This window comes from Haliotis cracherodii, unplaced genomic scaffold (assembly GCF_022045235.1).
Source record: "Haliotis cracherodii isolate W230 unplaced genomic scaffold, xgHalCrac1.p SCAF_3, whole genome shotgun sequence".
NCBI lineage: Eukaryota > Metazoa > Mollusca > Gastropoda > Lepetellida > Haliotidae > Haliotis > Haliotis cracherodii.
Genome location: NW_027266286.1, coordinates 19,650,084 through 19,670,057, shown reverse-complemented (window position 1 = coordinate 19,670,057; position 19,974 = coordinate 19,650,084). Strand labels below are relative to the sequence as shown.

Sequence of the window (19,974 nt, the reverse complement as noted above, 5' to 3'; positions counted from 1 at the left end):
GCAGAAATTTAAGTGATGGTTAAATGGACCTAATCAAATTTAACATCATATGTTTTAATTACATAAACATAGAAACTCGGTACACTTACTTTTGCCCCTCAGGTTGGGAGGAATATTGCTGGTTGTAGGTTACAACCAACATACAATCCACTTCTGAGTAATCCTTGAAGAGTATTTGTGTACAGGTACAATGTTCACATTTCGTCACAACAGGACAAGCACGTGCATGTGGGTTGCTTGTTGTTAGAAAAGTGACGACAATCCCACGTTTGACTCTTTCCGTCATGTCTGGATAAAAAGACACAGCTTTGTAGGGCTGGGACGGGAAACTCGGGTACCCTGAGAAGGACCCGGGTACCCACAGGACTACCCGGATCCGTGGTTAGTCACGTGATATATTGTTTAATGACAAAAATTATCTAGATCTGTATGGTCACACTACAAGTCACTAATGTTCGCATTTCTTTCTGTCTATGCACCCATTCCTTCTGACTTTTCATATGGTTGAATAAAGATATAACTTAGGTCAACTTCAGTGTATGCATGGCCAGATTGTTTAAATTTTAATACTTGTACCTAACTAATTATGTTTTGCCAAGGCCATGGTAAAAAAATCCCAATTGGACATTTTGTATCTCTTGGGACCTAAAGTGGAACCCTGGGAGTTGGGTACCCGGGTAATAAATTTGGACTCGTCCCAGCCCGACTGCTGTGCTTGCGCCCTGAAACAAATATATCAAATATAGCCCACGCAAGTTTACAATATTTGGCAAGTTTAGATTACTGCAGTATCTAAAATTGAAGAGAGTCTCTAGGCTCATTTTGATTATATTTTTATAGCTATAATCTAACAACAGTTTGTATCTGTAAAATATATTCTTTTCAGAGACTAGATGTTAGTCCAGGCTGCGCTCGCTGTTGGCAGAGTGCAGTGATAAAAGTAATGGAAGCGCCACTACAATGTCACAAACAACACCGGAACAAGGGCGGATAACTCTGACCGCGTCACTCCAGCATGGCGATGTTTATAAACTGCACAGAGGTACTGGATGGTGTGTTGTGTAATGGGACGCTGTACACGGTGCCCGAGGCACGTCTCACCATACATGACAAAATGTTCTGGGTGTATCTGGCCATCTACGTTGGGCTGGTGCTCACTGCAGGTACGGTGACAGCGGCTACGCCCTCCCGGCGGCTGACAGGCCGCGACTTGAACAACGACTCCTGTACTCTTGAGAGTTGTTATAAGGGCAAATGGGAAGTCTATTTATTTAGCAATTAGCCAGCAGTAGATGATGTAGAAGTAATTTAGTTATTTTATATGTAGGGTCATGTCTTAACTGTAGCACCCCATCGCGGCTCTCGGCTACGCCTGTCCCTGTTATTTCTAATCAGTAGGACCAGTAAACATCCGGGGTAGAAAAGGTCTTCAGCAACTATGCTTGTCGTAAGGTGGTCAGGCTCGCTGACCGCTCAGATCAGTGTGAAGGATAAAGCAATTTATCTGACATGGTTTTATGAGTGAGTATTGTTTTACGTGACGTTAGCAATATTCCAGCAAAAAGGGGACAACATAAATGGCTAAGAGGCTACTAACGGGATCGGGTGGTCAGGCTCACTGACTTGGTTGATGCATGTCATCGTATCCCAATTGCGTGGATCAATGCTCATGAGGTCAATCACTTGATTGTCGTTCCAGACTTGATTATTTACAGACTGCCGTCATATAGCTGGAATAACCAACCAACAAACAAACAAATCTAATCAGTAGGCCTACTGGGCACTGTCGTGACATCTAATAGTAAAAACTAGACATGTAACCCCAATGGCGACACGTACTTGGCTACAACATTTTAGCTGTCCATTAGTGCTGTAATGGGTAACTCAGAGACTTTAGACACGTCATATATTGTTTAGTGACAGTAACAGCTAAACTACTTCAATCTTACACTGCAATTTTAGATAGTTGCTAAGGTTCACTTTTCTTTCTGAATATTCGCGCATTCATTCTTACTTTTACAGCGGCCATGAAATAATTCTGTAAAAAGTCTGTAGGCACAATGGGGTTTATTGGTAATTGTATATAGGTAATTCATGCATTTCAAATTTTGTCTACAATCAACCTATGAAGATCCGGAGTAGAATAGGTCTTCAGCAATCCATGCTTGCCGTAGAAAGCGACTATGCTTGTCGTTAGAGGCGACCAACGGGATCGGGTGGTCAGACTTGCTTACTTGGTTGATCGATGTCATGTTCATGATGTCAATCACTGGATTATCTGGTCCAGACTCGATTATTTACAGACAGCCATCATACAGCTGGAATATTCAGTGTTGGTATAATGTATGTGTTTTACATATTACCATTATGTTGTTAGTTGTTCAGTTTTATTAAAACGGCAGTGGGGTAGCCTAGTGATTAAAGCGTTCGCTCTTCACGCCCAAGACCTGGGTTCGATTCCCAACATGGGTACAATGTGTGAATCCCATTTCTGGTGTCCCCCCTGCCTTGATATTGCTGGAATATTGCTAAAATTGACGTAAAACACTACTTTTTAACGCAACTGCTAAGTTCATAAAATGTGTTGGAAAATTTGTCACAATAATGAAAGGGAGACTCTGATTCGTCTACCAAGCTTATTCCTAAAGGTACCAACGGTGTAAATGATCATAGTAGGGGAGGTAAACGCATTTTAGGCAAAAACAATAATGAAACTTTAAAAAATGTGAAACTAGTGAACGGACATTGCATTCAAACGAATAACTACTTTTTCTATTTGTAATAGCTTTCTAAAACATCTGTGGGCTTATGGGTAATTGAAATATGGCCTTATGGGTAGCTGAATAGAAAGTACATGCATAATAAGCACATTTTCCAGAAAGTTTACCACAATAATCAGAGAGAGACAGTGAGGCTATCGTACGTGGGATTGGGAGATATATTTAGAGGGAATTTGATCAGCAGTGTCATATGCAGGATGCGAAAAAAATCATATTTTACACTCAGATTCAACATTCTCAAAACATATTGGTTTACGGAACGCATTCCTTTATATATTTTATATTTTCTGTATTTTTTTCCGTAATTCAACTTAAAATCACACTCTTTTTTAACTAGGAACATGTTCTATAGGTTTTCGTCTTTTTGCGGCATACGCCATAACATTCTCAGCCTCAGATTATTATTATCAATTCATTCTGAGGTGTTAATAGTTCCACAGAACCCAAGCAGATTCCAGGATATATATTATATGTTCCCAGCAACCTATTGCTTCTTGTAAGTGGCAACTAAATGGATCAGGTGGTCAGACTTGGTGACAGTTGATGCAGTCACCGATTTTAAATAACATGGATCAATGCTCATGATATCTTTTACTGGATTGTCTCGTCCAGGCTCAATTATCCCCTGAATTATATTCTATCAGTGCCAACACGTGGATGGATGCTCATGATATTAATCACTGGATTGTCTGGTCCAGTCTCGATTATTTACAGACGGCCGTCATATAGCTGGAATATTGCTGAGTGCAGCGTTAATCAACAAACCAACCAACCAACCAACTTTCAGTTTGTATAATGACCTCTGTATTCAGGCCTGATGTCCGGATTGACAATGGGCCTGCTGTCACTTGACCTTATGACCCTCAACATCCTGAAGGACGGGGGCACGACTAGGGAACAGAAATATGCTCGAAGGATACTGCCCCTTGTCAAACGACATCATCTACTACTGGTGACGCTGCTCCTGGCTAATGCTGCTGCCGTTGAAGCCATGCCCATCTTTTTAGACCGGATCTCAGACCCGATCATCGCAATTTCTGTCTCGGTCTCAGCTGTCCTCATCTTTGGCGAGTGAGTTCTGATAGTGTGTAGAGTATCTGTGTTGGAGCCACCTGGCAGGATGGTCATGTTTAGAACATGAAGTATTTAGATGGACCCATGTTTAGATTGTGGGAAGGTCATAAATTATGTGTCAGTAAGGCTTACAAAAATATTAGAATTGGTTCTGAGGCAATGGCTTTTGAAAATATAGTGTATGTGGGTGGGTGGGCGTTGGTTTTCCTTTTTTTGCTTGTTGAAACTAGTATGTCCCCAAATAAACAGTTGTGTACCATCCACATGGGCAAGGGCCTCCCTACATCAACAAGCATGCAAATCCTATAGCCACATTACCATACAGCAGATGCGCAGTAAAGCAGTGCACATGTAAAAGGAAGTAACTGCGTGCTATGATAGATGGCATTATTTTTGAATATAAGGATTTTTATGAAAAAAATTAAAATGGAAATAAAAACAAAACATGCAGCAGACTTTATGATGATACCGGCGGTGCCTGAGAACCAAGACTAGTATTTTTTTAGCCCAACATATATGACCCAAAGCTGTCAGCCTGTGTCAATATCGGGGGCACGGGTGGCCCAGTTGTCTAAGGCGCCACGATTCACTGTGCAGAGTTGCGTCCCTTGGGCACGCCAGAAACCTATGATTGTGGGTTCGAATCCCGGTTCTCCCCGATTATGTTTCTAGGTTTGTCAGCACCATACCCGTGCTCGTGGGTTTCACCGAAGTGGTAAACGTCTGAGACCTGCATCACTTCGGGCTTTCCTCCCAAATTAAGCTGATATGCCGCGATATAACTGGAATACTGTTAAAAGCGGCATTAAAACCCAACTCACTCACTCACTCACTGTGTCAATATCAAAAAAGCTTCTTCATTACATTGACAGCTGACTGGAACTGTGTAATCTCCAAGACAAGTTTTGCATCACTAAAATTGCTGCTTCTGGTGTCTTTACCTTACTGCTCAGGACCAACAATTGCATATTCTTTCTGGTGGGGATTCGGGAGCTGAGGCTTTTGTTTTAGAGACAAAGTATCTTTTCAATCAGTGCTTCAAAACTATTAAAAAGAATTTCGAACAGATTTATAAAATAAAATCCAGGTCCTTTGTCACCCTCCATTATCAGATCATCATATATGGGTAGGTGTAAAATCAAGTGTGTATATATATGTCCCATTTCTAGGACTTTTTATATCACTGTGATATTTTTGTTTAGAGTTTTTTTAAGTCTGCCACAAGTCTGTACATGTGTTTCAGAGTTGTGCCCCAGGCCCTGTGTACGAGGTTCGGGTTGGCGATTGGCTCAACTCTTGCCCCGTGAGTATGGGATGTCCACTATATCACCTTGAGCATAGGACAGTATTAACCTGGTGTTATCCAGTATATACTGCATGCATTACTTCTATTGTAATTCCTTGAGCATAGGACAATATTAACCTGGTGTTATCCAGTATATACTGCATGTTTTACATCCATTGTATCCCCTTGAGCATAGGACAGTATTAACCTGGTGTTATCCAGTAAATACTGCATTCATTACATCTATTGTAATTCCTTGAACATAGGACAATATTAAGCTGATGTTATCCAGTACATATTGCATGTATTACATCTAGTTATCTCCTTGAGCATAGGATGATATCAACCTGGTGTTATCCAGTAAATACTGCATGTACTACATCTACTGTATCTTCTTGAGAATAGGACAGTATTAACTTGGTGTTATCCAGTAGATACTGCATGTATTACCTCTAGTTGTCTCCTTGAGCATAGGATAATATCAAGCTGGTGTTATCCAGTACATATTGCATGTATTACATCTAGTTATCTCCTTGAGCATAGGACAGTATTGAGCTGATGGTATCCAGAACATATTGCATGTATTACATCTAGTTATCTCCTTGAGAATAAGACTGTATTAACTTGGTGTTATCCAGTAGATACTGCATGTATTACTTCTAGTTGTCTCCTTGAGAATAGGACAATATCAAGCTGGTGTTATCCAGTAGAGACTGCATGTATTACATCTTGTTATCTCCTTGAGCATAGGACAATATTAACCTGGCGTTATCCAGTATATTCTGTCTGTCACTGTATCTCCTGGAGTAATCACAGTGTAGATGTTGTCACACCCAGGGTAGTGTACATCCTGATGGGGCTGTTCTTCATCGTGAGCTGGCCGCTGTCCAAGCTCCTGGACTGTGTCCTGGGCAGCAATCACGGCACGTTCTTTAGGCGCGCGGAGCTGAAGGTCCTGGTGGACCTGCATGGACCAGGGGATGGATCCGGAAATGAAGAACATCTCACAACGGATGAAGTCCTCATGATCAAGGTAGGTTGGAGGACATTGCAAAGGTATGTTAGAGAGTGGGGTCTGTGATCTTAGCATAACAATCTTTGACACGTTTTATTGATATGAAAACATTCTTGTCACATGTCCAACATAATGTCATATTCAACATATCTACTTTCTCAACAACAGGGAGCGCTAGACCTGAAGGATAAACGTGCAAAGGATGCCATGGTAAACATCGACAATGTCTTCATGATCAGCTCTGATGCCTGCATGGACCACAACACTATGACACAGGTCAGGTTCCTTTTATAGAGTATGTGGACCCTTGACTGTCCTGGGTTTTTCACTAATGTGTGTGCATCTGTGGACCAGTGACTCACCTGATGTTTTCACTTCCATGAGTACATCCATGTACCAGTGACTGTCCTGTTTTCACATCTGTATGTGCATCCATGGATCAGTGACTGTCCTCATGTTTCCACTTCCATGTGGGCATCCATGGACCAGTGACTGTCCTCATGTTTTCACTTCCATGTATGCATCCATGGACCAGTGACTGTCCTGTTTCACATCTGTGTGTGCATCCATGGACAAGTGACTGTCCTCATGTTTTCACTTCCATGTATGCATCCATGGACCAGTGACTGTCCTGTTTCACATCTGTGTTTGCATCCATGGACCAGTGACTGTCCTGTTTTCACATCTGTGTGTGCATCCATGGACCAGTGACTATCCTGTTTCACATCTGTGTGTGCATCCATGGACCAGTGACTGTCCTGTTTCACATCTGTGTGTGCATCCATGGACCAGTGACTGTCCTGTTTCACATCTGTGTGGGCATCCATGGACCAGTGACTGTCCTCATGTTTCCACTTCCATGTATGCATCCATGGACCAGTGACCGTCCTCATGTTTTCACTTCCATGTATGCATCCATGGACCAGTGACTGTCCTGTTTCACATCTGTATGTGCATCCATGGACCAGTGACTGTCCTGTTTCACATCTGTGTGTGCATCCATGGACCAGTGACTGTCCTGTTTCACATCTGTGTGGGCATCCATGGACCAGTGACCGTCCTCATGTTTTCACTTCCATGTATGCATCCATGGACCAGTGACTGTCCTGTTTCACATCTGTGTGTGCATCCATGGACCAGTGACTGTCCTGTTTCACATCTGTGTGTGCATCCATGGACCAGTGACTGTCCTGTTTCACATCTGTGTGTGCATCCATGGACCAGTGACTGTCCTGATGTTTTCACTTCCATGTGTGCATCCATGGACCAGTGACTGTCCTGTTTCACATATGTATGTGCATCCATGGACCAGTGACTGTCCTGTTTCACATCTGTATGTGCATCCATGGACCAGTGACTGTCCTGTTTCACATCTGTGTGTGCATCCATGGACCAGTGACTGTCCTGATGTTTTCACTTCCAAGTGTGCATCCATGGACCAGTGATTCTCCTGTTTCACATCTGTGTGTGCATCCATTGACCAGTGACTGTCCTGTTTCACATCTGTATGTGCATCCATGGACCAGTGACTGTCCTGTTTCACATCTGTGTGTGCATCCATGGACCAGTGACTGTCTTCATGTTTCCACTTCCATGTGGGCATCCATGGACCAGTGACTGTCCTGTTTCACATTTGTATGTGCATCCATGGACCAGTGACTGTCTTCATGTTTCCACTTCCATGTGGGCATCCATGGACCAGTGACCATCCTCATGTTTTCACTTCCATGTATGCATCCATGGACCAGTGACTGTCCGGTTTCACATCTGTATGTGCATCCATGGACCAGTGACTGTCCGGATTCACATCTGTATGTGCATCCATGGACCAGTGACTGTCCAGTTTCACATCTGTATGTGCATCCATGGACCAGTGACTGTCCTGTTTCACATCTGTGTGTGCATCCATGGACCAGTGACTGTCCGGTTTCACATCTGTATGTGCATCCATGGACCAGTGACTGTCCTGTTTCACATCTGTGTGTGCATCCATGGACCAGTGACTGTCCTGTTACACATCTGTGTGTGCATCCATGGACCAGTGACTGTCCTGATGTTTTCACTTCCATGTGGGCATCCATGGACCAGTGACTGTCCAGTTTCACATCTGTACGTGCATCCATGGACCAGTGACTGTCCTGTTTCACTTCCATGTATGCATCCATGGACCAGTGACTGTCCTGTTTCACATCTGTGTGTGCATCCATGGATCAGTGACTGTCCTGTTTCACATCTTTGTGTGCATCAATGGACCAGTGACTGTCCTGTTTCACATCTGTGTGTGCATCCATGGACCAGTGACTGTCCTGTTTCACATCTGTGTGTGCATCCATGGACCAGTGACTGTCCTGTTTTCACATCTGTATGTGCATCCATGGACCAGTGACTGTCTTCATGTTTCACATCTGTGTGTGCATCCATGGACCAGTGACTGTCCTGTTTCACATCTGTGTGGGCATTCATGGACCAGTGACTGTCCTGTTTCACATCTGTGTGTGCATCCATGGACCAGTGACCGTCCTCATGTTTTCACTTCCATGTATGCATCCATGGACCAGTGACCGTCCGGTTTCACATCTTTGTGTGCATCCATGGACCAGTGACTGTCCTCATGTTTTCACTTCCACGTGGGCATCCATGGACCAGTGACTGTCCTGTTTCACATCTGTGTGTGCATCCATGGACCAGTGACTGTCCTGTTTCACATCTGTGTGTGCATCCATGGACCAGTGACTGTCCTGTTTCACATCTGTATGTGCGTCCATGGACCAGTGACTGTCCTGTTTCACATCTGTGTGTGCATCCATGGACCAGTGACCGTCCTGTTTCACATCTGTGTGTGCATCCATGGACCAGTGACTGTCCTGTTTCACATCTGAGTGTGCATCCATGGACCAGTGACTGTCCTCATGTTTTCACTTCCATGTGGGCATCCATGGACCAGTGACTGTCCTGTTTCACATCTGTGTGTGCATCCATGGACCAGTGACCGTCCTCATGTTTTCACTTCCATGTATGCATCCATGGACCAGTGACCGTCCGGTTTCACATCTTTGTGTGCATCCATGGACCAGTGACTGTCCTCATGTTTTCACATCTGTGTGTGCATCCATGGACCAGTGACCGTCCTGTTTCACATCTGTGTGTGCATCCATGGACCAGTGACTGTCCTGTTTCACATCTGAGTGTGCATCCATGGACCAGTGACTGTCCTGATGTTTTCACTTCCATGTGGGCATCCATGGACCAGTGACTGTCCTGTTTCACATCTGTATGTGCATCCATGGACCAGTGACTGTCCTGTTTCACATCTGTGTGTGCATCCATGGACCAGTGACTGTCCTGTTTCACATCTGTGTGTGCATCCATGGACCAGTGACTGTCCTGTTTCACATCTGTGTGTGCATCCATGGACCAGTGACTGTCCTGTTTCACATCTGTGTGGGCATCCATGGACCAGTGACCGTCCTCATGTTTTCACTTCCATGTTTGTATTCATGAACACTCTTTTGTTTCACTCTTCTCCTGTAGATCTTGTTTCATGGACACTCCCGCATCCCGGTGTACGAGGAGTCTCGGTCGCAGATCAAAGCTGTGTTGCTGATGAAGACTTTGATCAAGCTGGACCCAGAGGATGCTATTCCTGTCAGCAGCCTCTTGCTCGATCCGCAATACTTCCGCCCTGTCATTTTTATTGACGACGTCAAACCACTGCATGACCTTATCAATCTCTTCCAGACTGGCAAAGGTGACATGGTGTGGGATTAGAAACAAAATGATGTATGAACTACCAGACTGGATTTGGAATCAGCTTGATTGTGAATGCCTTAGATAGAGCAGACACATATGTAGCACTGGACACTTATTTAAATTTAAGATCATTGGTATTGAAAGGCTGTTATCATAGATTCCAAAATGATTATCAATATATATTTCAGTGAATTTTTTGTTATAAGATACAGGAGACAAATTTGACCTGTTCGAACATTGTCTATTTCCATTTGTCAGGTCACTTGGCTGTAGTGCGGAAATCATATCAGGGGAGACAACTGCGTGGCCTACAGGACAACACTGATGATATAACGCCATTACTGGGAGAGTCTCAAGATGACCTGCAGCATGACAGCCCACAGCAGATTGGTGAGGTTAGTGTGTCCGCTGTGTCCTGCTTGTGTCATCCTGCCTACCCTATGTCCTCCTACATGCCCTCTGTCCTCCAACATACCCTATGTCCTCCTACATGCCCTATGTCCTCCAACATGCCCTATGTCCTCCTACATGCCCTCTGTCCTCCTACATGCCCTATGTCCTCAGACAAGCCGTATGTCCTCCAACATGCCCTATGTCCTTCATGCCCTATGTCCTCCTGCATGCCCCATGTCCTCCTAAAAGGGCTATTGACATCATAAGCATCAATCCTAACATTTGAGATGTAATTACATGCAATGGACCTGACCACCAAATGTTCTTAGTCACCTGTTGCAACAAGAATAGCTTGCTGGGGACCTACAGTCAAGTCTCATTTATCCGACACTTGTTAATCCGACCGATTAAATCAGTGCTATTTAAACATATTAATCCGACAGTCTCGCACTCCGACTCCGACTCTGACACACCTAATTTGCAACAAATTGCTGAAATTATTCATTAATCCGACACAGTGATCAGCATAGTGCATGGTCATCTGCCCGCGATGATGTGAGACAAGTCACCTGGTAGCTGCATATTACAACGGCTGCAGATAAAAAATTTGCTTAACAGTAAACAATTAATGCTTTAAATAAAAAAACAGGATTAATCGCATGATTAGGTTACCATTAAAATCAGATACAAGTTCTCGCTACCGCTGAGGACATCCAACATACAGGTCACGTCAGAACAACCTTTTGTGAACTATGATCGACCAACAGAAAGTCGACATTAGACAAAGCAGTTTTCTTGAGCTTTGCAGCACCAATTTCAAAATGGCGACTTCCATTCCAGATTGTGATTTTTGAAGTATTTTGAATCACTCATACAGTCCATAACAATTGTTTTGTGTTAAGCTTCAGAGGTTGCATGATTAGAAAACACATTGCGCCAACAATGAACATAGTTAATTTTTTTATTGCAACGTGTTTGTACTGTTATCTATCGTGTAGTCATACGATTTTTTTAATCTCAAACGTTGATACTACTTAGTTTCATTAAAGTTGAATTAACAAGGATGTTGGATAATCATATGCAACCAACCATGTCAGCTTAGTGAGTGAGTGAGTGAGTTGAGTTTAACGCCACTTTTAACAGTATTCCAGTTATGTCACAGTGTGTCAGCTTAATGTGGGAGGAAAGCCCGAAGTGATGCAGGTCTTAGACGTTTACCACTTCGGTGAAACCCACGAGCACGGGTATGGTGCTGACAAAACTAGAAACATTATCGGGACAAAACCACAGTCATTGGTTTCTGGCGTGTCAAAGAGACGTAACTCTGCATAGCGAATTGCATCGCCTTAGAAGACTGGGCCATCCGTGCGCCCCCATGTTGGATAAACAGGACTTGACTGTAGATTGTTACCCAGAATCAACAAGATGGCATGTCATTGAACCCCAAGAGCATAGAATAATGTCCGGTTCATGTAACCCACCTGATTAGATGAAGTTTTGCTGGTGACCTGGGTGACGTGGTACCAAACAACTTTAGCCCTATGACTGTCGTAAGTCTATGTTAAGGTATGGGAGTTAACTCTAAGTTGGCGCTAAGACTGCTTTGTACAATGGTACCCAGATGTCCTCCCCCATGTTGCAGGTCATGGGGATCATTACGCTGGAGGACGTCATCGAGGAGCTCCTGCAGGAAGAGATAATTGATGAGAACGACGAAAGACAGATCTGTCAGAGGATACAGCTGGCTAAAGCAATGGCTACACGCAAAATGGTAAAATAAAATTGCAAAATTATAACAAACTTGGTACTTATGAACCAAGAAAGCACAGATTGCACTGTTGACATTTCATCTGTTGTGCATTCGTGCCTATACAGCACACAGTGTCTGAATCAAGCATGCATCAGTCTTTAACAAAGGTCCCAAAGGCTGAGAAAGGCCTTGAATTTACCAGCCTGTGCCGCGTTCCACAGAGCGATCTTAGTGCCACATTGATCGTAACCATATGATAAAGTATGGGAGTTACGACCAACTTAGCACTGAGATTGCTTTGTGGAACGGGTTCCTGATCTTGAAAAGGCCCTAGGTTTGAATCTGCTGGAGAAAGGTTGAATAAGTATGTTACAAATATTCTCCCTCTTTAGTAGTAGTGACATGTTGTATGTATAACTGTAAGTTGATAACATTGAATCATATCTAAACATTGGTATGTGGATGCATATACTTGTGTCAAGACTGGTGAAAATCCGAGCTAGAATAAGTCTTCAGCAACCCATGCATGCCTTAAAAAGTGACAACGCATGTCGTAAGAGGCAACTAACAGGATCGAGTGGTCAGACTCGATGACTTGGTTGATGCATGTCATCGTATCGTATTGCGTGGATCAATGCTCATGATATCAATCACTGGATTGTCTGGTCCAGGCTGGATTATTTACAGACTGCCGTCATATTCCTGGAGTGTTGCTGAGTGCGGCGTTAAACAACAAACAAACGAACAAACAAGCAAACAATATTGGATGTTCATTCTCAAATGAAGAAAGATTGTCCAAATAAATATGTTTGAAAGCACAATTGCATCTTACCTTTAGCCTCAATCATTGCCTTGTAGTTTTGTATGAACCATGCTTGAATTATTTGTGTATCAGTTCCTTGGTTTGAATCACTTTTTATCACTAACTATAATCCTTGGTTTGTCAGCACCAAACTTGGTTGACATTTGCAGCTTTCCACTTACATACTAGTGTTGCTGCAGACGATGAGCAGGGAAAAGAGCCAATATTGCCAAGTGCTAGTGCTGACATTAAAATTGAAAAAAATCCAAAAGATTTTAAAACAGACACGGCCAACATCTGATATTATATACTGAACCGCAACGTCGCCCCAAGTAACATTTCATTAAAAGTTGTCATTTAAATATCTGGATAATTTTTGTCAAAGTTTCTAAAATTTAACATTACCTTGTCCGGAAAAATGAAATTTGGTGATAAAAAAACAAAGCAGATGACAAAAAACCGATCACCCAAACGCATCACAGTAACGGCCATGGCAACCTCGATGCACGTGAATTCCACGCATATTGAAATGCACATGCGTTCCCCCATTTTTTGCCCTATAAAAATCCACCCAGATCGGATACCATTCATTCATTTTTGAATTGCTACCACATGCCAAGATTGACAAAAAATCAATGACACCAAACCCTTGGATGATTGCAAGCTGGACAAACCGCCCGGCAAGTAGCCAATACATTTCAAGTCCAAGTAAGGATCATATACAGACTCCAGCAACGGTACCACACCACCAACACTACAGATGACCGACCACGTGGTGGAAGACCAATGGCCACCAAACAACATCAGGATTGTCAGATTGTTCGACAGCATCTTCAAGATCGCTTTGTTACTGCTGCGGAAATTGCTCGACAGACCATGGGGACACACCATCGACACATTAGTGAAGACACAGTGCGTCGATGATTGACGAGCAGACACCTCGGCTGTCACAGGCCACACCAAGTACCCATTCTGACACCATCATCGCCATCATCGCCGGGACCGTCTTCAGTGGGCAACACAGCACCAGCATTGGTGCCACCAGCAGTGGAGAAGAGTCCTCTTCTCAGACGAGAGCCATTACTGTATCTCAACAGCAGATGGCAGAGAGACAGTCAGGCGACGCCATGGGGAACATTATTTCAGATGCTTTTGATGTTGAGAGAGACTCTTGGGGTGGTCCAAGCATCATGGTGTGAGATGGAATTGGTCTTGCACAGAGGTCTTCCAGAACATCGGTCCATGGAGAGGCAATGGTGTCACAGCAGCTTGGTACATTGATCAAGTCTTGAGACCACACGCCAGAACTCATTTGGCTCGTCGCCCCAACCACGAGTTTCAGCATGATAACGCACCGGCCCACACTGCGAGAGCAACAACAGACTTCTTCCAGCAGAATGGCATCAGAACCATACGGTGGTCTGCCCTCAGTCCCAATTTAAATCCAATTTAGCACCTGTGGGACGAGATTCAAAGACGGCTGAATGACATCCAACCAAGGCCGACAACTGCAACTGGACTGTGTCAGGCATTACTCAGAGTGTGGGCTCAAGTGCCCATGGCCTTCATCAACCGCCTCATCCATTCTATGTATCGACATTGCATGGCAGTCATCAATGCACATTGCAGACACACGAGATACTGACTGGTGATGCCATTTTCTCGGAGACTAGTGATGTGTTTCACTTTAAGAACATTTGACACTTTAATGTCAACCTTGATGATCAGTTTTGTCAAGTTTCAACTTTTAAATATGTCTGAAAGTATGTTTACAGTATTTGGACAAATAAGGTGTCTCTTATATCTATCCATGGTGATGTTTCTTTTGTGGTTCAGTATACATGAAGCAAAAGCCGAAAAATATCTAAACAAGTAACAGGCCTCTTCCAAAGTGCTAATCATGGTTAAATGTGACAGGGATATAAATGTGATATTTTGTCCAATTTGCAAAGTGTATGGTCAACCAGGTGGAAAAGGTGGAAAAATATGATTTTCTTCAATGGTTCAAGGGGTTTCAGAACCAGCAGACTTGAAACACATTACATTCCAGTGAACATTTAAATGTATCAGGTGTGCAATATGCATTTTTGACAAAACCAGGTGAATCTCTGTACTTTTCAATATTTATGTCATTTAATTTTTTTTAACTAACTGATTAGCTGCCTTTTGTCATAATTTTGGGGTAATATAGACAAGGCACCTCCAAATTGAAAATGGCACACCTGCTAAACAGGTCCCTTGGACACACATGATCTTTTTCTAATTTTGAGTCCTGGACTTACAAATGCGTTCTGATCTGTTTTCCAGTCAGTGTTGAAGCGAAGTCTGTCGCAACCAGAGCAGTCAAGAGGTCAAGTCCAGGCTGGACAAAGCCTTGTTGGACACTCAAGTGAACATTTGAATGTGGATGTTGCCATAGCAACATCACAACGATCAGATGATGCTCCACTTCTAGGGAGTGGGGAGGTGTTGGCATGATGAATGATGCATAGGTCTGGGATGTGTGACAAGCGTTGGTGTGAGAAGTGGGTTATTCACTGTGGGATGTGTCACTCTACGTGTTGGTGTGAGAAGTGGGTTATTCACTGTGGGATGTGTGACTTGAATGTTGGTGTGAGAAGTGGGTTATTCACTGTGGGATGTGTGACTGTACGTGTTGGTGTGAAAAGTGGGTTATTCACTGTGGGATGTGTGACTGTACGTGTTGGTGTGAAAAGTGGGTTACACATAACTGTGGGATGTGTGACTGTACGTGTTGGTGTGAAAAGTGGGTTATACGTAACTATGAGATGTGTGACTTGAATGTTGGTGTGAGAAGTGGGTTATACATAACTGTGGGATGTGTGACTTGAATGTTGGTGTGAGAAGTGAGTTATTCAATGTGGGATGTGTGACTGTACGTGTTGGTGTGAAAAGTGTGTTAGACGTAACTATGAGATGTGTGACTTGAATGTTGGTGTGAAAAGTGGGTTATACATAACTGTGGGATGTGTGACTTGAATGTTGGTGTGAGAAGTGGGTTATACGTAACTGTGGGATGTGTGACTTGAATGTTGGTGTGTGAAGTGGGTTATACATAACTGTGGGATGTGTGACTTGAATGTTGGTGTGAGAAGTGGGTTATACGTAACTGTGGGATGTGTGACTTGAATGTTGGTGTGAAAAGTGGGTTATACATAACTGTGGGATGTGTGACTTGAATGTTGGTGTGAGAAGTGGGTTATACGTAACTGTGGGATGTGTGACTTGAATGTTGGTGTGTGAAGTGGGTTATACATAACTGTGGGATGTGTGACTTGAATGTTGGTGTGAAAGGTGGGTTATTCACTGTGGGATGTGTGACTGTATGTGTTGGTGTGAGAAGTGGGTTAGACGTAACTGTGGGATGTGTGACTTGAATGTTGGTGTGAAAAGTGGGTTATACATAACTGTGGGATGTGTGACTTGAATGTTGGTGTGAGAAGTGAGTTATTCACTGTGGGATGTGTGACTTGAATGTTGGTGTGAAAGGTGGGTTATACATAACTGTGGGATGTGTGACTTGAATGTTGGTGTGAGAAGTGGGTTATACGTAACTGTGGGATGTGTGACTTGAATGTTGGTGTGTGAAGTGGGTTATACATAACTGTGGGATGTGTGACTTGAATGTTGGTGTGAAAGGTGGGTTATTCACTGTGGGATGTGTGACTGTACGTGTTGGTGTGAAAAGTGGGTTAGACGTATCTGTGGGATGTGTGACTTGAATGTTGGTGTGAAAGGTGGGTTATTCACTGTGGGATGTGTGACTATACGTGTTGGTGTGAGAAGTGGGTTATATGTAACTGTGGGATGTGTGACTTGAATGTTGGTGTGAGAAGTGGGTTATACGTAACTGTGGGATGTGTGACTTGAATGTTGGTGTGTGAAGTGGGTTAGACGTTACTGTGGGATGTGTGACTGTACGTGTTGGTGTGAAAAGTGGGTTAGACATAACTGTGGGATCTGTGTACAAGATGTGAAGCTATTGAGGACCTGAGCTGTACAAGATGTGAAGCTTTTGAGGACCTGATCTGTACAAGATGTGAAGCTATTGAGGACCTGATCTGTACAAGATGTGAAGCTATTGAGAACCTGAGCTGTACAAGATGTGAAGCTGTTGGGGACCTGAGCTGTACAAGATGTGAAGCTATTGAGGACCTGAGCTGTACAAGATGTGAGGCTACTGAGGACCTGAGCTGTACAAGATGTGAAGCTATTGAGGACCTGAGCTGTACAAGATGTGAAGCTATTGAGGACCTGAGCTGTACAAGATGTGAGGCTACTGAGGACCTGAGCTGTACAAGATGTGAAGCTATTGAAGACCTGAGCTGTACAAGATGTGAAGCTATTGAGGACCTGAGCTGTACAAGATGTGAAGCTATTGAGGACCTGAGCTGTACAAGATGTGAGGCTATTGAGGACCTGATCTGTACAAGATGTGAGGCTTCTGAGGACCTGAGCTGTACAAGATGTGAAGCTATTGAGGACCTGATCTGTACAAGATGTGAGGCTATTGAGGACCTGATCTGTACAAGATGTGAGGCTACTGAGGACCTGAGCTGTACAAGACGTGAAGCTATTGAGGACCTGAGCTGTACAAGATGTGAAGCTATTGAGGACATGAGCTGTACAAGATGTGAGGCTTTTGAGGACCTGACCTGTCCAAGATGTGGGGCTATTGCGGACATGAGCTGTACAAGATGTCAGCCTATTGAGTACCTAAGCTTTTCAAGATGTGAGGACCTGAGCTGTACAAGATGTGAGGACCTGAGCTGTACAGTGCATCTGGATTCTGAGGATGAGTCAAACAGGGTGTACATTTAGCCATTTAGTTAACTATATGTGACTATCGGCATCAGGATACTGGATACATAGATAATTTTCTGTAGCAACATATCAGTTTTAACTGAAAGAGTGTCTGATTTCTGAAGTCTTGACAAGTGAGGGTCTCTTGTATCTACTTCCAGATTCTGATTTTGAAATCTGTGTAATTTGACCACAATGTTGCAGGCCTTTTAGCCTTTGTTACTTGTTACTGTGTGAGGGTCATGCTTTTTTATATAACAAAGGAAGACATAAATGCTGATCAATATTCAAATAATCAAATATTTACCTGTAAGTGGTGTTTCCTTTGATGTAATTGAACATTCTCAAGCTATCTCTTGCTTAGTTATGTGGTTATATTGATGATTTTAATGTGCAAATTGTATTGGTTTGTGCCAATGGTGTCCCTTTGCTCTGGTTGTTTCTCTGTTTCATGGTTCCATGCAACATAGGTAACCATTGTTGTCAGAAGAAAGAGCTCTGCCGATGTTAGGGACCTTAGTAGAAGCTCACTGGTAACCTTAGTGGAAGTGTATTGGAACTTTTAAGGGTACTTTCTTGAAAACCATATTTGAAACTGTGTAGTCCTTTTTGAGAACCTTCTTATGAACCTTATTGGGAACCTTATTGAGAACCTCATTGGGAACCTTATTGAGAACCTTATTGGAAACCTTATTAAGAACCTTATTGGAAACCTTATTGAGAACCTTGTTGAGACCTTATTGGGAACCTTATTGAGAACCTTATTGAGAACCTTAATAAGAACCTTATTGGAAACCTTATTGAGAACCTTGTTGAGACCTTATTGGGAACCTTATTGAGAACCTTATTGAGAACCTTATTGGGAACCTTATTGAGAACCTTATTGAGAACCTTATTGAGAACCTTATTGGGAACTGACCACATAGACTGGTCTCCATGTGTATTAAGAACTTCCAACTTTACAAATGTAGACTTCCCCATTATATCAAGTAATATTCCAGCAACTCCAGCATTTAGTGGATACATTTCACAACTTAGGAGGTACAATCAAGCATGTTCTGTCTGTGAAGATTTCCAACTCAAGTTGTTTTATCAAGGTTACAAAACCCAAGGCCTTAGTACATTTTTCAAACAATTTTATTGTAGACATGTGGAGGACATTTCCAAATTCCACCAATGACCAAAATGATCTCTGTTTTGACTTGTACCATGGTAAAATAAATTGTCCCTGAAAATTCTTGAAAAATATAATTATTCTTGAGACCTTTGAAAACAAAATTTCCTGCCATAGACAGTACATTGTTGCAAGGTGTTTTTAAAAAAAATTAGGCTCATTTGGATTTCCAGCTGAAGCTGAAACTATCTGAGCTCAATAGGTATATTTTTCAAGAATTTACAGGGACAATTTATGAAACCATGGAGACTTTGGGTAAGAATGTAGGTCCCAAGCATACTGTAAGATAGTAGAGGCGACTGAATGAATCGGGTTGGCAGACTTGGTGACTTGATTTGTTTGTATGTTATTTCCCAATTGTGCACATGATATGCATCTCTGAATCACTGAACAACAAAGACACACACACTCTCACACACATTAGCAGACTGCAGGTCTGTCATGCAGTAGTATACATACATTGAGTATCTTTTGTTTTGTGTGGAGTATTTTCCGAGTATTTTCTGTTTCATCGAATCAAAGATGTTATGTTGTCCGTTTCATCTAATTACAGATGTAGTGTTGTATGGTTCATCTAATCAGAAGTGTTGTATTGTCTGTGTACCCTATCAAAGATGATTGTCTCTTTCATGTAATCACAAGTGTTGTACTTTTGTGTTTCATCTATTCATAAGTGTTTCTATTGTCCCTTTCATCTAATCCCAAATGTTGTGTTGTATTGTTTGCTTCATCTAATGACAATCATTGTATTGTTTGTTTCATCTATTCATTAGTGTTGTAAGTTTCCTGCAGTCAAAACGTTTTGTCTGAAATAAGATTGACTAGATACCAAAGACAGGTGGGGCATAGACGCAGGTCGTAAAAATGCACAGTACAGCAACTAGTGACACAGATTTACCAAGCCCCAAGATAAGGTAACTAGATAGATGTCATTCCTCATCAAAATGTTGAATGTTGAACTTTGAATGTTGAACTTCTGTGCAGATTCCCCAACCAGACAATATCCAGGCCAGGACACCCACTTGTCCAATGATGTCATGCTAATGACCATGACATCACTGAACAATTGAAAAGTTGTATTCCATTTGTTTTTTCTCTCATGAAAATGACGTTGTTATTCCCTTTGC

At 42.7% G+C, this 19,974-nt stretch overlaps 2 protein-coding genes across 2 annotated transcripts; both read left to right on the top strand.

Annotated features, from left to right (window-relative positions):
- Window positions 1–1,015: 1,015 nt before the first annotated feature.
- On the top strand, window positions 1,016–15,424 carry LOC139475743 (uncharacterized). Its single transcript, XM_071258941.1, has 9 exons — window positions 1,016–1,163; window positions 3,593–3,851; window positions 5,098–5,157; window positions 5,977–6,172; window positions 6,323–6,430; window positions 9,686–9,902; window positions 10,163–10,299; window positions 11,940–12,068; window positions 15,157–15,424. Exons 1-9 carry the CDS (start codon window positions 1,016–1,018, stop codon window positions 15,325–15,327), a joined length of 1,425 nt encoding a protein of 474 aa, XP_071115042.1. The 3' UTR covers window positions 15,328–15,424.
- On the top strand, window positions 15,349–17,691 carry LOC139475280 (F-box/LRR-repeat protein fbxl-1-like). Its single transcript, XM_071258512.1, has 2 exons — window positions 15,349–15,374; window positions 16,842–17,691. Exons 1-2 carry the CDS (start codon window positions 15,349–15,351, stop codon window positions 17,689–17,691), a joined length of 876 nt encoding a protein of 291 aa, XP_071114613.1.
- Window positions 17,692–19,974: the final 2,283 nt, after the last annotated feature.